The sequence below is a fragment of the Gopherus evgoodei genome, chromosome 1, assembly GCF_007399415.2.
Source record: "Gopherus evgoodei ecotype Sinaloan lineage chromosome 1, rGopEvg1_v1.p, whole genome shotgun sequence".
Lineage (NCBI taxonomy): Eukaryota > Metazoa > Chordata > Testudines > Testudinidae > Gopherus > Gopherus evgoodei.
The window spans coordinates 33,415,612-33,435,259 of record NC_044322.1 but is presented as its reverse complement, the minus strand read 5'-3'; the positions used below and the strand labels follow the sequence as shown (position 1 = coordinate 33,435,259).

The 19,648-nt window shown below is 41.7% G+C and overlaps 1 protein-coding gene across 5 annotated transcripts in view; it reads right to left on the bottom strand.

The window, feature by feature from the left end:
• Positions 1-19,648, bottom strand: part of ATM (ATM serine/threonine kinase) — a 112,657-nt gene that overhangs the window by 30,770 nt on the left and 62,239 nt on the right. For all 5 annotated transcript variants that reach the window (XM_030561035.1, XM_030561050.1, XM_030561069.1 and 2 more), the window contains 11 exons: positions 17,454-17,549; positions 16,220-16,391; positions 15,607-15,748; positions 10,050-10,226; positions 9,567-9,744; positions 8,602-8,689; positions 7,972-8,127; positions 6,755-6,863; positions 5,704-5,792; positions 5,518-5,620; positions 4,072-4,220 (listed from right to left, as the gene is read on the bottom strand). In XM_030561035.1, the coding sequence (XP_030416895.1) occupies positions 4,072-4,220; positions 5,518-5,620; positions 5,704-5,792; positions 6,755-6,863; positions 7,972-8,127; positions 8,602-8,689; positions 9,567-9,744; positions 10,050-10,226; positions 15,607-15,748; positions 16,220-16,391; positions 17,454-17,549 (1,459 nt within the window). The remainder of the gene's footprint in view (positions 1-4,071; positions 4,221-5,517; positions 5,621-5,703; positions 5,793-6,754; positions 6,864-7,971; positions 8,128-8,601; positions 8,690-9,566; positions 9,745-10,049; positions 10,227-15,606; positions 15,749-16,219; positions 16,392-17,453; positions 17,550-19,648) is intronic.

Below are 19,648 nucleotides of genomic sequence, written 5' to 3'. Positions count from 1 at the left end.
CTAAGGTGCCACAAGTACTCCTGTTCTTTTTGCAGATACAGACTAACATGGCTTCTACTCTGAAACCTCACAAAGTTGAGTCACTGCTGAAGGGTGTTAATGACAGCCTTACGCTCTTCTGCATCAGTCTTGCTAAAGGTTGTCATGCTTTTGTCATCAGTGCATACGCACTGACAATGACACACCTAGATGAGGACACGGACCCCTTTCTGGTCTCCAATGGCTTCAAAGAAGGTTGAGAGGTGGTTCCCATACTCTTTTCCATCCTTTTTTTGGCTATGCTTATGGATGCATTTCATGACATAGACAAATGAGAATTTATCCAGTTCCCCACTGATAGGAAGTTTTCAAGCTGCAACGCTGCCATGCTCACATGAAAGTGGCAGATTTACCCATTAAGGAGCTATTATTTGCTGATGACTATGCATTGGTTGCTAACTTGATTGATGACATTCAATTTATACTTGATCACTTCAAATATGCAGTCAATCATTTTGGTTTCACAGTCCACCTAAAGAAAACTGAAATACCGTACCCAGCATGTGCCAGGGGATACCCAATTATTAAGTTCATCAATGCGCGTCTTCAGACAGTGGATAAGTTTTGCTACCTAGGGAGTATGCTGTCACACAATGCCACAACTGATGAGGTTACCCATTTAACAGGCAAGGCCAACTCTGCATTTGATATGCTGTCTCACCACCTATGGAATGATAAGGGCATCAAAATAAGCACTAAACTAAATGTGTATTGGGCAGTTGTGCTTACAATGCTTCTATATGGTTATGAGGTATGGACACCATTCGCCATCATATTAGGAACCTTGATCATTTCCATATGTGCCACCTTCATTCTGTTCGCAGAGTCAAATAGTAGGATAAGATTCCCAATATAAAAATTCTCAACCATTGTTGGATGTCCGGCATTTATATCATGCTTATTAAAGATCAGCTGGTCATCTCATTCATATGGCCAACTCAAGAATACCCAACACTATATTTTATGGTCAGTTAAAGCAAGGCACTCATTCTCATGGCGGCCAGTCCAAAAGACACACTGCAGTCAAATTTGAAGGCATGTTAAGTTGACCTCAGCAACTGGGAAGCAACAACCTTATACGAGAGCAAGGTGGCAGCAGATTTGTCATGTTGCTGTTAACTACTTTGAAGCAAAGCACATTAACAACTTAACAAAGCAATAATACAACAGCCTCCAATAGTCATGGACAATCTTCTCTGCCCCCCTTGTAACCAGGCTTGTGGTTCTTGCATTGGCCTGATCTCATACACAGGCTATAGTGTGCTGAATCCTTGCATGTCAGCATTGACTCAAGACTCCACCTAAGTTCCTTCTAAGCTGTGCGGCCGCCCACCAGTCTATGAAATGCTGCGCACTTCAGGTGCTCCTCCCCGCACTGCTCCTGCCCTCTGCCTTGGAGCCCCTGGCCACTTGCTCCTGGGAGCCTCCTGCTAGCTGTGCGAGGGGAGGTGCTGATGTCAGGGTGTCCCCCTCCCCCTGCACTCCATCTCCACAGAGCTGGGGCAGGGAAGGGGGACATGACAGGGTTCAGGAGTGGGATGGAGCTTGCTAGTGGCTGATGCTGTGTCTGAAGAAGCAGGCTTCAGACCGATGAATGCCAATCTATTTAAAGGGGCAGCACGTGTGTGTGTCTCGCTCACACACGCGCACACACACACACACAGTGTGCATCTCTCTCTCTCTCACACACACAGTGTGCATCTCTCTCTCTCTCACACACACAGTGTGCATCTCTCCCACACACACACACACACGCACATATATACACGCCTGTCACACACATACATGCATACACACAGTCTTTCACAGTCACTTCCCAACACATACTTTTATTATTATTATTTTTATTTCCTGCAATGCACATATATTCTCTGCAATGTTATTCTTTTGAAGTGCTGTTATTTTAGTTTTTTGACTGGTCTATGCATTTCATAATTTTATTTCTCTCTTACTGTAAGTCTTTGAGTAGTGCATTCTAGAATGCCTAACCTGTGCTGGCTAGAGTAATTATCCCTATGGTAACTTAAAAAAAAAAAATTCTATCGAAGTTTCTGGTTTCTACTGGTGGCGCACATTACCTCGATATTGGTGCACATAACAAAATTAATTCCACACAAGGATAGAAAAATTAGAGGGAACTCCACCATTAATAGTTTTTTGCATTTAATTTCATTGATATTTAAAAAAAAGGAGAAAAAGAAATGAGAACAAAAGGCTAGAAGTCCTAAACTCTCACTCTCCTGCCAGTCCCTTTTCAATACGATTCCCTTTTCCTTAATTCTCGGCCACAAATTTTATTTCCAACCTTTTTTCTCTGCCCTTTATTCCCCCTCTCCTTGATCTTTGTCTATTCCCCTTCTTTCCAGCCCAAATATCACTCTCTTTACCTCCCATACTGGATCTGAAGAATCTTTTTATCTAGGTTATTATACCACACACATTACTGCAGCATTTTAGAACAGCTCACCTCCGCTACCTTTCCCTATTCCAGGGCCAAGGGGAGCTTCAAATGAGTGAGAGCATCCTGACTGCAGCAGCTGGAAGAATGAGTGTCACATGGACTTCCATTAGACAGGAAACATGGGATGAGCAGCAGCCTCCACAAGTTGCTTTTAAGTGAGCACTGTTTTGATGTAACAGATGTGACAAAGTTCCTCCTCTACCTTGGTGGGTCCTGCGCTTATTGGCAGATTTGCTCACCTCAGAGATTTTCCCTACAGCCTGGGTCAGCTTCTCCTGTGTCTGATCAGGAGTTGGGAGGTTTGGGGGGAACCCGGGCCCGCCCTCTACTCTCGGTTCCAGCCCAGGGCTCTGTCGATTGCAGCTGTCTGTAGTGCCTCCTGTAACAGCTGCATGACAGCTACAACTCCCTGGGCTACTTCCCCATGGCCTCCTCCAAACACCTTCTTTATCCTCACTACAGGACCTTCCTCCTGGTGTCTGATAACGCTTGTATTCCTTAATCCTCCAGCAGCACACCCTCTCTCACTCTCAGTTCCTTGCGCCTCTTGCTCCCAGCTCCCCACATGCACTTCCTCTTCTCTGGCTCCTCCTTACCTGACTGGAGTGAGCTCCTTTTTTAAACCCAGGTGCCCTGATTAGCCTACCTTGACTGGCTGTAGGTATTCTAATCAGCCTGTCTGCCTTAATTGGTTCTAGCAGGTTCCTGATTACTCTAGTGCAGCCCCTGCTCTGGTCACTCAGGGAACAGAAAACTACTCATCCAGTGACCAGTATATTTGCCCTCTACCAGACTCCTGTACCCCACTAGTTTGGGTCTGTCACACAGAAGAGAGTGCTGCAGCCAGAAGCATCTCTCTTTCAAATCCACCTCCACAGAAGAAGTAGTGAGAAAGTTCCCTCCTCCTGCTTGCAAAATATCGGTGCAAGGAGTCACTGAATGACTCAGTGATGTAATTTAAGCCTTCACCAAGATGGGAGGAGATCTAGTCCCTTTTCCCGCTAAAGGGAATATAGCCTTGTTCTCCTCATCAGAGACAAGGTACACACTACTCCGTGCCCAGTATATCATGTCACCCTTAGGCACTGACTATTCCTTATAAGGGAGTACCCACAGAACCAAGTCGGACATTCTTTTCTTCAACTATTGATGAAGTCACTCTTAAGGCTCAAAGAGCAATCCTTTCATTCTCCCATAAATCAAAAAATGGATACAGGAAAGTATTTCCCTCACACTTAAAAAAAAGATTCATCTTGTGGCTGAGACTAAAAATGAAAAAGAGATTTTAAAAAAAATTATCAGCAAATGAAAAGAGGAAATACAGCTATAACAGTAGCATTTGCTATAATAGACTGATACACATACAACAGAAACAGGGTTTTTACATGAAAGGGGATTGCGTTTTGTTTTTATTTCAATTGCGCAGTTAACGAAGATGAACAGCACTGCACCATTTCTGCCCCACAGCGGTTATATTTTGAAGTTTTCCTTTTTCTCAAAAACAAATAGCATTGTTAGATTAAGGTTTAACAGACTAGAGCTGGAAAAGATAAACAGAGAAGTTGGCTTACTTAGCAGAAGAGATGTGGTCCCACTGCATGTTCCTCCAAGCTGCCTGGTAACGAATCTCCTTTAGTTCAGCACACCATTCTGTGTTTTCATATTCCAAGCCTTTTAAATAGGTGGAAAGAGTATGGCAAAGCCCAAAATTCTGCAAGGCCTACAAATCAGTGAGGTTAAAAAAAAAAAAAAAAAAAAAAAAAAAGGCAACATATCACTAGTCTCGGCTGCTTTTCGAATGGATTTGCTTATCCTTTTGTTATCAAAGCAAGATTTCCAGGTGTGGAACTACCATTATTTCTAACCTAAGAACTCTGTAAGTGTAAAGCATTCACAAATAAAAAGGCTCCAGCCTAAGCCACCCCCCAAAACATCCTCCACAGAACAAATCTTCTTGACACATGAGAAATGAACTGCCTGTGCAATTTTTTCATTTCCCGACTCTTGGGCAGTGGCACCACAGCAGATCACTGACTAAAGGGTCTTCTGCGCTAGTGGCATGAAGAATTACCAAGATTTTTCCCTAATTAAGCCTCAGTACTCATGTGGAATTGGTAAAGGATCTTTCTATATATTTGGATCATTTAACCAAGTAATGAAATGCAGCTACTCCTGAAGAGGAACATGACAGATGTTCAATAATGCACAGCAGTCGCAAATGGTTTTGGAGCAATAAAGGAAGAATCTCAGATTAAACTGAAACTGCAGGAGGAAATTTAGATAGGCAGAAATTAGTTAGAATTTAGCCAAATATTTGGGGTGAACATCCCATGTGCCATAGTGTATTTAATGATCGTATGTAGACAAGACCTCAATTTTACTTTTTATCTGGAAGATGGTACCATCCAGCAGGACAGTGTACTGGAGGATTACTTCCATAGCAGTGGTTTTCAACCTGTGGTCCACAGACTCCTGGAGGTCGACAGACTATGTCTAAGTGGTCCACAAAAGGTTGTTGTTGCCACAGAACATTGGTTTCCAACCTGTGGTCCGCAGACTATGCTTAAGATTTCCAAAGGGGTCTGCTCCTCCATTTGAAATTTTTTAGGGGTCCGCAAATGAAAAAAGGTTGGAAGCCACTGCTCTACAGTGATTCAGATGGTAGAGCACTAACAATACCATTACTTCCTGCAGCACTTGTGTTTTTAAGAGATCTTGATTTTGAGTAATGACTTAATTCTTCTTAGTTTCAAATATATGATGTGTGTCATAGCACAAGGTGATATGGTGGCAGGCTTCCAAGATGAAAATACAATACAGCATCTCATACTAATAATACACAGCATGGTCATAGTTAAAATGCTCCTATATGAAAATACATCAAAGAGTAAAGCCCAGACTATTATATTAATAGAATACAAGAACAAAATCAATTTCAGGTTTACTGAAGCAAGAATACTTCTGATCACTAGAGGGCGTTATTCCTGTATTTATTTCCTACTAAAGGAGTGAATTACCTCTATTATTCCTGCTTGGCGAGTAGCTGGAGGGAGACTTGCTTCAAGGTCATATGTTACAAGGGCCTTTCCCCATATGGCCTCGTGCTCATATGTTCTTATCCTGTTACAAGTAAAGAGTAGTTCTGAGATTTCAAATGCTTCATGAATAAAACTATGTTTTTATAAAAAATGAATAAATTGTACCTAGCTAATGGCTGTAACATTCTTCCTCCACCACAGCCATAGAGACTATCAGGCTCTCCAATACTTCTGTATATTTCCATGAGAAGGTCCTACGACATATCATCACAAAACAAAACATTTCATAAATTACTTTGGAACATAGTCAATTATAGTATACATAAATATCTATATATATGCATTAGAAAAACACATCCCAGATGGTTAACAATGATTGACATATACATACACTGAGATCAAAAGCAGAAATACTGAGATTACATTCTAGTGCAATATTGTCAGACTTCCTAGACCAGAGACTCTCTAAATGCTTATGTTAAGATTTTAAAAAGCATCATCAGAATTCAGCAAATTTGGTTAAAAGGCAAAAAGTAGCATAAAATTAATCGACATAAGATGTACAAGCTGACAAGCTGAAAGTTGGTGAATGTGATTTATGAAGAATGAAATATTAGTTGAGAGCGATTACTGACTCAGAATAAGTAGTAAATAGATTTGTGCAACATGACACAAATGCAGAGTATACTATTGTGTGACACCACAGTCATGCTGTTTTGATCGGAGAGCACCATTCTTGGTCATTCAAACTTACTATGAACATCCACTTGCTATATTTTATTGATATATGCAAAATCTCTCTGGAACAAAAGCTCAGTCAACAGTGACCATATGGATCAGTTCTTTTATGAGCAAAAATTGTTCCTCCGTGTTTTTATACAACTTCCTGCTACTGCTATTTCAGATGAGTTAGTGTGAGCAAGGCCTGATGTGTTCCCAAATATCCTATTCAGCTCATCAATAAAGGCAACTGAACGTTTTACTTTGAACTAGAGCTGGTAAAAAATAGTTACTCAAAAAAGTTTCGAAAGCGGGATGGGGGAGCAGGAGGGAACATTTAAGAAAATTTTTCTCTGAGTTTTGACCAGCTGGGTTCAAAACTCAAACAAGAAATACTGCTTACATTGAAAATATGTATGTTAATTATTTCATTTCATTAGGTAGATTTACTTTAAGATTAGATAATACTTCATATGAGGAAGGCACTATTCCATACCTGTAAGCTTATTCCAGTTTCTTCTTTACTTTTCTCATTCAAACTGGTAATAGTTGGACTTTGGCTTTCTTCTTCAAATGTTAGATTTTTAGATGCTCTGAAAGCAGATCTATAAGAAGGAGACAAACATGTTGAATTAACTGAAAATAAGTACAGGACACAGAGATGCTAAAATAATCCCTAAAAGGGCCAGATCCCTGGTGTTTCAGAGAAGACCTTGGCATACCTTGGAGTTGGGCAGTTTCCTTCAACCTTTCTGCTTTTAAAAGTGAATGCCACTAGATGCCAAACCAGCCCCCAATGGAAGTTAGAGTAAGTCTTGTGTTTGCTCTAACTTATCCTGATGAATAACAACTTCCAAAAGTTGCTCAGTTAGTCAGTATGGCCGGTTGTTACATCTCCACACTACCTGAAATGATGTATACCAGTGGTGGGCAACCTATGGCCCATGGGCCGCACACAGCCCATCAGGGTAATCCATTGGTGAGCTGTGAGACAGTATTTACATTGACCATCTGCAGGCACAGCCGCCCGCAGCTCCCAGTGGCCGCGGTTTGCTCACTGCTTTAATTCTGTGAAGTGATTCTGAGCCAAAATAAACAATTCGCTACATTCAGTATTGTATCAGTGTAAAAAATAATAATAATGTATTACATAGGAAAGTTATATGCTCATTGTATATATCATTCATGTCCACACTCAGTATATTACGAGATGCTGAACATTAAAACCACGTAATTCTGGGTACCATTCTGTTTAAATTTCCCACCCCACTCTTCCATTTCTGATATAATATAAGCAGGTAATTTGTCCTGAACTGCTAGAGCTAAAATTTAATACACTATCCTATTTGGAAGGTGAGATTTCAGACTTATGGATGATAGAATGTATTAGTTTTTAGCTCTAGCTGTTTGCAAGATATCAGCCACTAAAATCATGCTGGAACTGAAGTGATAAGGAAGTGTTCTGGTAGGTAATCAGAATGATATGATTTTAACATCTGATAGCTACCATTCTGTCAGGGCTGGAGACACTTTGGTGTTCCAGTGCAAGTACTTTCAGAGCTATTACATTTTGCTGAGCTTAAAAAAGGAAGATTTGTCTTCCTGATATATAATTCACTTTTCCTTTTCCAACAAAACACCACTATACAAACACCCACAACATGGCCTGTTTTGACTGAAATGTGAAGAATCTGTATTCCTCAAGTATAGTACCTTTCTTGTTGTTTATCTAAGTTTATCTTGTCTGCGTAGATTTCTGTGTAGAGCAAAGCTGTGAAGTGAGCAGCACAAGATTGTGCTACCATAGCAACCTCAAGGTAATTCAAATCCAGCCAGAAACTGTCATCAAAAACTGTACCTGAAAGAGATCTAGTTAAATACAGCATTAATACTAATGTAATAATAGGAGGCCTGCCCTATAACTTAAAGCTAAACAAAAGAAATACACTGTAACAGTAAAGCCTATGCCAACAGGTACTGTTTTATCTCTAAAAAGAAAGAAACATACCTATACTTTGTAAGATATTTCCAGACAAAAGGTTTTTAGAAACTGCATTCAGTTTAATCTACAACAACCCTTCCGAGGACCCCTATTTTCAAGGGTAATCAGAGTGCAATTTCCAGGTATATATGCAATAAAATGTCACTAGTGTGACATATATTACTTTATCATATAAATACATAATGTGTATCTATTACTTTGAACGGCTTGTTTTCTTATTACAATTATTTAAGTGGTGTTCATGTACATTGTAACTCTCTCCAAGGCATCACCAAGTTTTAGTCTAGAGAAAAAAAGTAAATCTAAAATCAAAGCTAATTTTAAAAATAGATATCACTCACCTCTTTTGACTTCTCAAGTAATCAACAACATCAAGCATTGTTCGCCGAGATACTTTATCTAAACCTCCACGAATAAAGGTTTCTGGTTCTACAATTTATATGAAAAGAGAGAGAAGTGTGAATACACATCATAAAATGTCTGATGGTAAAAAAAAAAGGTGTTGTTTACATTAATGTGAATGATTAAACAGTGAACAATTGCACAGACAAGATTTTCTAAATGCTGACTGGCTAAAACTGGGGTATGTTATATATCTAGTGTTAGACACATAGGCTACATGTACACTACACACCACCGGCGAAGGCATGTAGTGTTCGTGTAGTTACATGTTGCAGTGAAAAGCACACCGTGTCCACACTGCGCGTGTAGCTACACCTCAGTGAAAGGCTCTGCGGAAGGGGGGCAGCATGGACAGGCTTCAGATGCCTTGTTGCTAGAGCCTCTCACTGCAGTGAGGAAAGACTCCGGAAGCAGGGAGCTTCTAGAATCTTTCCCTGTGGTGAGGAAAGGCTCCAGCAGTGAGGAGCTGCCAGAATTTTTCCCTCTGTGAGAGCCTTTCCCCATTGCTGGGGTCTTTTCTTGTGGTGTGGAAGGCCTGTAGCAGCTGGGAGTTGGCAGAATCTTTTCCTACTCCTGGAGTCTCTCTCACCGTGGCAGGGAAGGGCTGATGCAGCAGAACACTACACAGGTAAAAACAGCTGTGCCAACAGGGAGGCAAGGCTTGGGCGAGTAGAGAGCCATGTAGGGTACACACTCGAGTACATACCCATACCTATCAGGCATGTATTTACTCCATATGCCTATGCACCGCCTCTCTGCCTACACTGGTATTTATACCAGTGCTAGGGGTGCTACTCAGGTACGTACACTATACGTCTGCCGTAAGACGTGTGCAGTGCAGATGCACCCTTAGAAAAAGAGGAGGAAATCATCACTCTTTTCCACGCCGTTTTCATGTCATTACCTGAATTGGAATTTGCAGGTGTAGTTGATCTGCTGGATGATGAGGAGTATCTGCAACAAGCTGTGAAAAACCTCTGTATATACGTGGACAGAAGATTTCGCCAAGATTCATTTGAATCATGAAGCAGGATATCATGAATCAGGAACGGGAGCAAAGTCTGACAAAAGTCTGTTTTCACCTGGAACCAACAAGCACACACAGTCAGCTGCTGGAAAACACATTTCTCAGCTACTAACTATAGTCAAGGTCCACTGGCCAATATGACTTTTTTACTGTACAACAAATAAAATGAGCTTTATCAACTCATGCATATTAATATAGTATCTGAATGCCTACTAAAAGAGTGCTTTGAATATTTTTGTCTGTTTGAAAAAATGGTGATTTTAAAACAGAAATTATCTGATATTAATAGGAGTTATGACTAAGTTTGCCACAATTATCTGTGGCAGCTGTGCATGGAAGCTATATATAAACTGAGCTCACCTCACACATTGGTTTCAGTAACTGAAGAACTTCATTTCTCACACCTCCACTGTCCAGTAATGAACAAGTCAGGTTCTTGATCCAGGTATCATGACTTACACTCTGAGGAATCCACACACTTGCATTATCTAGGTTTTCTGAAGGACTCTCTCTTCCATTACTTGGTACTTCTAAAAACTAGACAGAAACAAAAATTAAATAAAAAAATGCAAGGACGTGTTCTTCTTCTAAAAAATAACCAGCATACACACAATTGGGTCCAAAAATTTAGATGAACAACAAAATTAAACACACACAATGCAGAGTCTGTCTGGATGAAAACATTTAATCAGGCTTAGTTTATATTATAAAATAAATGTAATATGCTATATTAATGCATGGTTATAGTTAAAACCAAAGAAATCTGGAAATAGTAATGGTAAAGTTTCTCCAGCAAGATCAAGGCCTCACTATACATCATATTTTAGGTTGCAAAGTCAAGTGCTTGAATGCCAGGAAATGCTTGATTTACAGTTGCTCATGCAACCTTATTTCTGCCCTTTTGTACTTCCATCACGTGCACTGAACTAGGCAGCAGTCTTGTGGAAAAAATAGTATGTGATCAAGTAAATAAGGACTACTATCCATAGGCGGCAGGTTATATGGGCTCGAGGTGCCCGGGTTCCAGGAATATTCAGGGCTGGGGGCCCTGCTCCAGCAATATTTGGAGCTGGGTCTCTCATAGACTAATAGGTCAGAAGGGACCAATCTGATCATCTAGTCTGACCTCCTGCACAAGGCAGGCCACAGAACCCCACCCATCCAATTCTATAACAACCCCTATCCCAGGATCGAGTTATTGAAATCTTCAAAACTGGTTTGAAGACCTCAAGCTGCAGAGAAACCACCAGCAAGCGACCCGTGCCCCACGCTGCAGGGGAAGGCGAAAAACCTCCAGGGCCCCTGCCAATCCGCCCTGGAGGAAAATTCCTTCCCGACCCCAAATATGGCGATCAGCTAAACCCTGAGCATGTGGGCAAGACTCACCAGCCAGCACCCAAGAAGGAATTCTCTGCAGTAACTCAGTTCCCATGTCATCCAACATCTCCCCGCAGATCATTGAGCAGACCTATCTGGTGGTAATCCAAGATCAATTGCCCAAATTGACAATCCTATCATAACATCCCCTCCATATACTTATCGAGCTTTGTCTTAAAGCCAGGAAAGTCTTTTGCCCCGACTACTTCCCTCGGAAGGCTGTTCCAGAACTTCACTCCCCTAATGGTTAGAAACCTTCGTCTAATTTCAAGTCTAAACTTCCTAATATCCAGTTTATACCCATTCGTCCTCGTGCCTACATTAGTACTAAACTTAAATAATTCCTCTCCCTCCCTAACGTTAACCCCCCTGATATATTTATATAGAGCAAGCATATCCCCCCGCAGCCTTCTTTTGGCCAGGCTAAACAAGCCAAGCTCTTTGAGTCTCCTTTCATAAGGCAGTTTTTCCATTCCTCGGATCATCCTTGTAGCCCGTCTCTGAACCTGTTCCAGTTTGAATTCATCCTTCTTGAACATGGGACACCAAAACTGCACACAGTATTCCAGATGGGGTCTCACCAACGCCTTGTATAACGGTACTAACACCTCCTTATCCTTGCAGGAAATACCCCGCCTGATGCATCCCAAAATCGCATTCGCTTTTTTAACAGCCGTATCACATTGGCGACTCATAGTCATCCTGCTATCAACCAGCACCCCAAGGTCCTTCTCCTCCTCCGTCGCTTCCAACTGATGCGCCCCCAACGTATATCCAAAATTCTTATTATTAGTTCCTAAATGCATAACCTTGCACTTTTCACTATTGTATTTCATCCTGTTCCTATTACTCCAGTTAACAAGGTGGTTCAGATCTTCCTGAATAGTATCCCTGTCCTTCTCCGTGTTAGCAATACCCCCCAGCTTCGTGTCATCCGCAAACTTTATTAGCACATTCCCGCTCTTTGTGCCAAGGTCCGTAATAAAAAGGTTAAATAAGATCGGTCCCAAAACCGATCCTTGAGGGACTCCACTAGTGACCTCCTTCCAGCCTGACAATTCACCTTTCAATACGACCCTCTGGAGTCTCCCCTTTAACCAGTTCCTTATCCAACTAACAACTTTCATATTCATTCCCATCTTTTGCAATTTGACTAACAGTTCCCCGTGCGGAACCGTGTCGAACGCCTTACTGAAATCTAGGTAAATTATATCTACCGCATTTCCTTTATCTAAGTAATCCGTCACCTTCTCAAAGAAGGAGATCAGATTGGTTTGGCACGATCTACCTTTAGTAAATCCGTGTTGCAATTCGTCCCAATTACCATTGACCTCTATGTCCTTGACTACTTTCTCCCTTAAAATTTTTTCCAAGATCTTGCATACTACAGACGTCAAGCTAACAGGCCTATAATTACCCGGATCACTTTTATTCCCTTTCTTAAAAATAGGAACTACATTAGCAATCCTCCAATCATACGGCACAACCCCCGAGTTTACCGATTGCTTAAAAATTTTCGCTAACGGGCTCGCAATTTCACGCGCCAGTTCCTTTAATATCCTCGGATGGAGATTGTCCGGGCCCTCTGACTTCGTCCCATCGAGCTGTTCAAGTACGGCCTCTACCTCAGTTGCGGTAATATCCACTTCCATATCCACATTCCCGTTTATCATCCCTCCATCATCCCAAGGTTCACTAGTCTTATTAAAAACTGAAGCAAAGTACTTGTTTAGATGTTGGGCCATGCCTAGGTTATCCTTGATCTCCATTCCATCCTCAGTGTATAGCGGGCCCACTTCTTCTTTCTTTGTTTTCTTCTTATTTATGTGGCTGTAGAACCTTTTACTATTGGTTTTGATTCCCTTTGCAAGGTCCAGTTCAATGCGGCTTTTAGCCTTCCTCACTTTATCCCTACACGTTCTGACCTCGCCAAGGTAGCTTTCCTTGCTGATCCTGCCTTTCTTCCACTCCCTGTAAGCTGTCTGCTTTTGTCTAATCCCCTCTTTGAGTTGTTTGCTCATCCAGTTTGGCCTATGACTCCTGCCCATGGTTTTTTTCCCCTTTCTCGGGATGCAGGCTTCCGACAGTCTCCGCAGCTGCGACTTAAAGTAATTCCAGGCCTCCTCCGCATTCAAATCCACTAATTCCTCCGTCCAATCCACTTCCCTAACTAATTTCCTTAACTCTTTAAAATTAGCTCTCGAGAAATCAAAAACCCTAATCCCAGATCTACATTTGTTTATCCTTCCATCTAGTTTGAACTGAATCAGCTCATGATCACTCGAACCAAGGTTGTCCCCTACCACCATTTCTTCTACGAGGTCCTCACTGCTCACCAACACCAAATCTAAAATGGCATCTCCTCTCGTAGGTACTTCAACTACTTGATGAAGAAATCCATCCGCTATCACATCCAGAAAAATCTGACCCCTATTATTCTTGCAAGTACTCGTCCTCCAGTCTATATCTGGGAAGTTGAAGTCCCCCATAATCACACATTTCCCCTTTGTGTTTACTTCATTAAAGACATTAAAGAGGTCTCTATCCATATCCCAATCAGATCCCGGCGGTCTGTAGCACACGCCAAGCACTATCTCAGGGGAAGCTCTAGTTGCTTTTTTACCCAATGTGATTTTCGCCCAGACAGACTCCGTCTTATCCATTCCATCGCTTCTTATTTCGCTACAGTTAATGTCATCATTGATGTACAAGGCTACTCCACCACCTTTGCCTTTCTTTCTGTCTTTCCTAAACAGCACATAGCCTTCAATACCCGTGCTCCAGTCATGAGTATTATTCCACCAGGTTTCAGTTATCCCTATAATATCCGGTTTCACTTCCTGCACCAGTAACTCCAGTTCCTCCATCTTGTTACCTAGACTCCTCGCATTAGTGTACAGGCCTTTTAATTTTTGGCGTTTGGCATCAGTGACATTCTTTCCACCGTCGTGCAGAGACCTTTTACCACCAGCATCACCCGCTACTCTGGTTTCTCCCTGCCTGGATCGGGTCCCGGTCCCGGCCCCTGTGGGTCTCCCCTCACCGCCCCGCCCCTCCCCTGCGTCCGCCTTCCACCCCTCTCCCTGCGTCCCCCCTCCCCCGAGCCCCTGCCTGCTCCTGCTGCCAGAGAACGGCTCCCGCCAGAACTGCTGTCTGCTGCCCCAGGGTCCTAACACCTGCCATCTGCTAATGGCAAGGCAGGCTGCCCTTACCCTGCTCTTCTGCCCTAGCCCTGAGCCTCTCCAACGCCCCAAACCCCTCATCCCCAGCCAGAGCCCTCATCCCCCTGCACCCTAATCATCATCCCCAGCCAGAGCCCTCATCCCTCTGCACCCTAATCCTCATCCCCAGCCAGAGCCCTCATCCCCCTGCACCCTAATCCTCATCCACAGGCAGAGCCCTCATCCCCCTGCACCCTAATCCTCATCCCGAGCCAGAGCCCTCATCCCCCTGCACCCTAATCCTCATCCCCAGCCAGAGCCCTCATCCCCCTGCACCCTAATCCTCATCCCCAGCCAGAGCCCTCATCCCTCCACATCATGAACCCCTCATCCCCCTGCACCTTAATCCTCTGCCCCAGCCCTGAGTCCCCCCGCAGCACAAACCCCTTTTCCTCAGCCCCAACCCTCATTGCCCTGCAGCCTGATCCTCTGCCCCAGGGTGCACCACCTCCCCCTTCCTACACCTCTACCCCCAGCCGAGGCTGCACCCAAACTCTGTCCCAAAGCCTGCACCCCTAACCTCCTCCTGCACATCCACCCCCTGCCGCAGCCCAGAGCCTGCACCCAGCACCCAAACCCCCTCCCAGAGCCTGCACCCCTCACCCCTTCCTACACCCCCACCACCAGCCCAGAGCCTGCCCAAACTCCGTCCCAAAGCCTGCAACCCTCACCCCCTGCTGCATACCCACCCCCCGCCCCAGCCCGGAGCCTGCACCCAGCACCCAAACTCCTTCCCAAAGCCTGCACCCCTGCTGCACCCTAATCCCCAGCCCAGGACCTGCACCTCAGACCTCCCCCTTGAAACCCCACCCAGAGCCTTAGGCAGGTGGTGGCGGAGTTTGAGGGGGTGGAGTTGGGGGGGCGGGTTCTGGGCACCACCAAAATTTCTACAAACTTGCCTCCCATGCTATTATCATAATGCATACATACAGAACTTCCTGATAACAAGGCTGTGGAGTACTTTCACAAAAAAGGTAATAGGAGCCCCACAGCATGCTCTATTTGGAACTAAACTTGATCTTATAAACATTTCACTTAGAATCAGGTCTTTTAGTTAATGGGATGACTCACTGTAGTAAACATAAGGTAGAAAAATAAGCATTTGCAAAAATCAGTCCCCCGAGAAAGTACAAGAGGTAGGAAAGACGTACAAAAGGAACTAATACTGTACTGGCAGGAAGAGCGGGACTATCTTAAGGATCTTTTCCATCTCTAGATTCTGTAACACTGGTATTCAGAAATTTTTACAGATCTATATTTGTTTTTATATTTTCTGTTCTCATTACCCTGAACTGCACAAAAATAAATAAAAGGAATACCTTCTTTCGAGACATTCTGAAAGGATGGAGATATATTAACATGGGATCAGCTTTGTTTTTGTAAACCTCCCAAAATTCATTACCAGCCTTGGTGGCTAAAATGTTTTTCAAACAGGCAGCAGCAGCAGATCTAACACCAATACTGAAAGATAAGCATATCTGAGTAACAGATTCTTTAATAATTTAACATAACCTTATGAAGTCTATGTTAAAAAAGTATGTATATCAAAGATCATTCTAAAGGCACCTGACACTGATGAGCCATAGGATGTGAATTAACAATGTGTGTTACAAAAGAGACTGCAAATATTTACTTTAACACAAAAAGATCCTAACTGGCATTGGGCAACAAGATCATTTAGCTAGAATCCACATCCAGCCCCTGACTAGAGGCATTCTAGAACACCATAGATTGATTGGAATATGAGCAATCTGAACCTCAAAGTGGATCATTAGTAGAGAGTTAACAGATTGTTGCTTGTGTGCAGGTATTAAATAAAATGATGAGACAGAAGGCAGAAAAACTCATATATTGACTAGAAAACCTTCTTACAACAATAGCTACTTTTTTTAACTGGTGTTCTTTTAAGCAACGAATCATATGTACACTTACCAATCATCTATTAAAGCATTATTTATTAGAGTCAGCATTATGAAGACCCACTGAAGTTCTCTATCTTCAAATAAGTCAACTGCCTTAGAATAGACTGCATTTTTACTATGTTGCAGAGTTATGGTGGAGAAATCTATAGGACCCAGTTCTCCCAAACAACTTCCAACAGCCTCTGCAAATACAAATAATACTTTTATAGTCTCCAAATAGTAGAAGAAAGAGCTTTATTTTTTTTAGCTGTGTATACGTGTGTGTGTGTGTATAAGTATACATATTACATACAGTTCTATGTGAGTCGTGTTGGCCTTTCAACATCTCATGTTAGTAGAAAATCAGGCCATGCCTACACTACAAATTTAAATTTCTCAGTAAGTTTCTATGTTAGTTGAGCCCAGAAAACCTTGGAGCTGCCAAGCCTTGGTGCAATGCCCAGACTCCTAGCAGGGAGCCTCCGTGGACCTGGGCTTTCCACGGAGAACCCAGGCAGCAGTCCAGCTGGGAGGCAGAAGGCAATCAGGAAACGAGTGGGGAGCTGGGTATGCACAGCCTGTCTCAGAGTGGGGAAACTGGGCAGCGACACAGCTGGGAGTCAGGAATCCAGGGGCAGTTGTGATTTAGCTGGAGCCCCAGACCCGCCATGGAGTGGCTGCTTGCCTTTCTTGTCAATTTCACAGCACCAGGACATGCACTGTTGCAAACAGAAGGATATAGACAGACATATGTCTATTTCCTTGCTGCATTCATACAATCCATATTTGTGAGAACAGATTTTGGCTTTAAAGTTTTGACATGTCCACATTCAGCTGTAGCTATGAAAATTCTAGATCTTCTAAAATATATTGTATAACATTTATTTTGCCACCACCAAGATGAGAAGAGACATTCTGCAGACATAAGGGTTGGGCTCTGATGCAAATTTAGCAAATACTTAATAGAAATATATTGCAGGAATGACAAATGTATAGTTTTGTTTTCAGAAGTGCTGAGCAATGCCAGCTCCCATAATAGCTATTGCAGTTGTGGGTGCTCATCAGCTCTGAATACCAGGTTTTTTTTTCAGATGAGGAAGATTTAAACGCCTGGTTTACCACTACATACTAGACGTTTAAGTGAATAGCATTAATTTCAGCATGATAGGAAACATTTTGCAATTGCCGAAGATTAAAATAATTGTCACTTAGAGATACTAGTGCTAGCGTAGAAGATATACACACTTATGAGCAAAATTACTTACCTAAAACTGCTTTTTCACCTGTATGATTAACTGCTGTCTTGGCCAGTTGTAGCAAGCTCACCACCAACTTTACTATGACATACTCCTGGGGTTTTTCTATCATTTAGAAGAAAAAAGGAAAGCATTAATATCTATTCCATGTCTATTTGTAACACACAAATTATACTACTTGTAATTCTATTTTAACTAAGATCTCAAAATGTATTCTGAACATTAAAGGGGATAGTTATTGGGTCAAATTTGGTTCATAAAAGCTCTATAAAATGTAACACAAACAGAAATGTTTCCATACTTTCAAAAATCATCACTTCTTGAACCAACTTTTGTATATTACTTATTTAGTCATAGGATTCCCTAGAACTAAAATATATATATATATATATATATATATATAAAGTTCCAGGATTTTACAATGGAAATGCAAACAGACTTCCAATTTCACCTTTGATAGCTGCATATATTAAACATTATCATGAGATAACTAAATTGGTACTTGCAGCATAGCATGATGTCAACAACTGATTCATCATATTTTACTGCAAGAAAATACAGTCAATGTCTGGGATCTTCTGGTACTTATTACCTTCCTCTATAGTCAACTCTTTCTCTATTAGATTTGTCTGAAACTTTTCATGTTTTTTAAACAATGTATTGATTTTGTATTGAGGCAAGAGTGACTCAAACAAGGAGGAAAAGGAGGAATTTATCCAACCATGGAAAACATATGGGAATTCAGGGCCAGATATAGAAATATGGTCAAAAATATTGAAAACCTACAGCAATTTAAGCTACTTTTCTTCCCTCACCTGCTTGCATTTCCAGCACCCCTTTTTTGTTACTTTTGGAGAGATTTAAAACATGATAAAGGCCCAAAGAACTAAAGGCAGAAGGTAGGGAGCAGGAAAGGGATGGCTGAAACATCAATCAGGGAGAAAGTGGTATAGATAAGGGAGAGGAATTTTTAGTTATTTTACTTCATGAATCTTTTTTATTTTGAATAAAAAACTGAATCCATGGTACAAAGACACATTCAGCTGTTTCCTTTTATAAAAAAGCATTAATTTAAAATTGTTAAAGATAACAATTCAGTTTTTAAAATTCAAAGTAGCTATGGACAAACTACTAAAATGTCCAGTCCACATTTCTGTTCGTAAAAGGGCAGCTGGTTGATTCATATTTCAAACTTAACAGTAATGTTTTTACATTACAGTAGTGATTTTATTAAGTTGTTATAGCTAGTTATGGGTGTCCAGTAAATTCTATTATGGAACTGCAAAGTGCTTAACACAACAGGGCCTTCCACTCAGCTGAAGCCTCAGTGTGCTTCTGTAACACAAACAGATTAATAATAAATAATCATCACTACAGAAATGTAGGGCTGGAAGGGCCTTGAGAAGTCAGCCATTCCCCCATGCTGAGGTAGGATCTAGTGAACCTAGGCCATCCCTGACAGATGTTTGTCTAACCTTAAAAACCTTCAATAATAGCCCCAGTGACAATAATTAAGGTAGTAAACCAGTTTCTAGTTTATCCTTGATCTCCTGTAACTTGCACAACAAAATCTGCTATCAGCCTGCAATTTCGTAGTCTTCATTTTAGGCTAGAGGATTTAAAAAACAACCAACCAAACAAACAAACCAAACCAAACACTGAAGGCTAATTGGACAAGCCATGGTTACCTTACAGGACTTTCAAAATGTGTTTTAACATTTTTTGGTCAACTCATAATTCAGGAACGGCTTGGGCTCTAAGATTTCACACTTCAATGACACACTCATGATGACCTCTGAACACTAAGTGTTAGGTCTTGTTTAATCTTAAGGAATTCCAATATTTTTATAAACGAATCCATATATTTTAAACTCTTGTTTTGTAGACCTTGTGAAATCTGTATTAAACACACCAAAGTTGACAGTGTCCACAGGAAATATTATACAGCCCACAAACAGTCTCCTGGAAGTTTGATACAATTTATAAGAGCTACTATGAAATATTAAAACTATTATAGGCAGAACTGTTAGCACTGCCTTTTATAAAGGCTGTCTGACATTTCCCATTATAAGATCCTATTTTCAATCACTTATAACTTTGCCAAACGTAGCTGTTTGGGCTGTAATTTTCGATGTCAGGTATCTGCCTCAGGCTGAATGTTTTGGTGGTTTTTGGGGAAAAAGTCAGTCATTTCCAAGAACAAG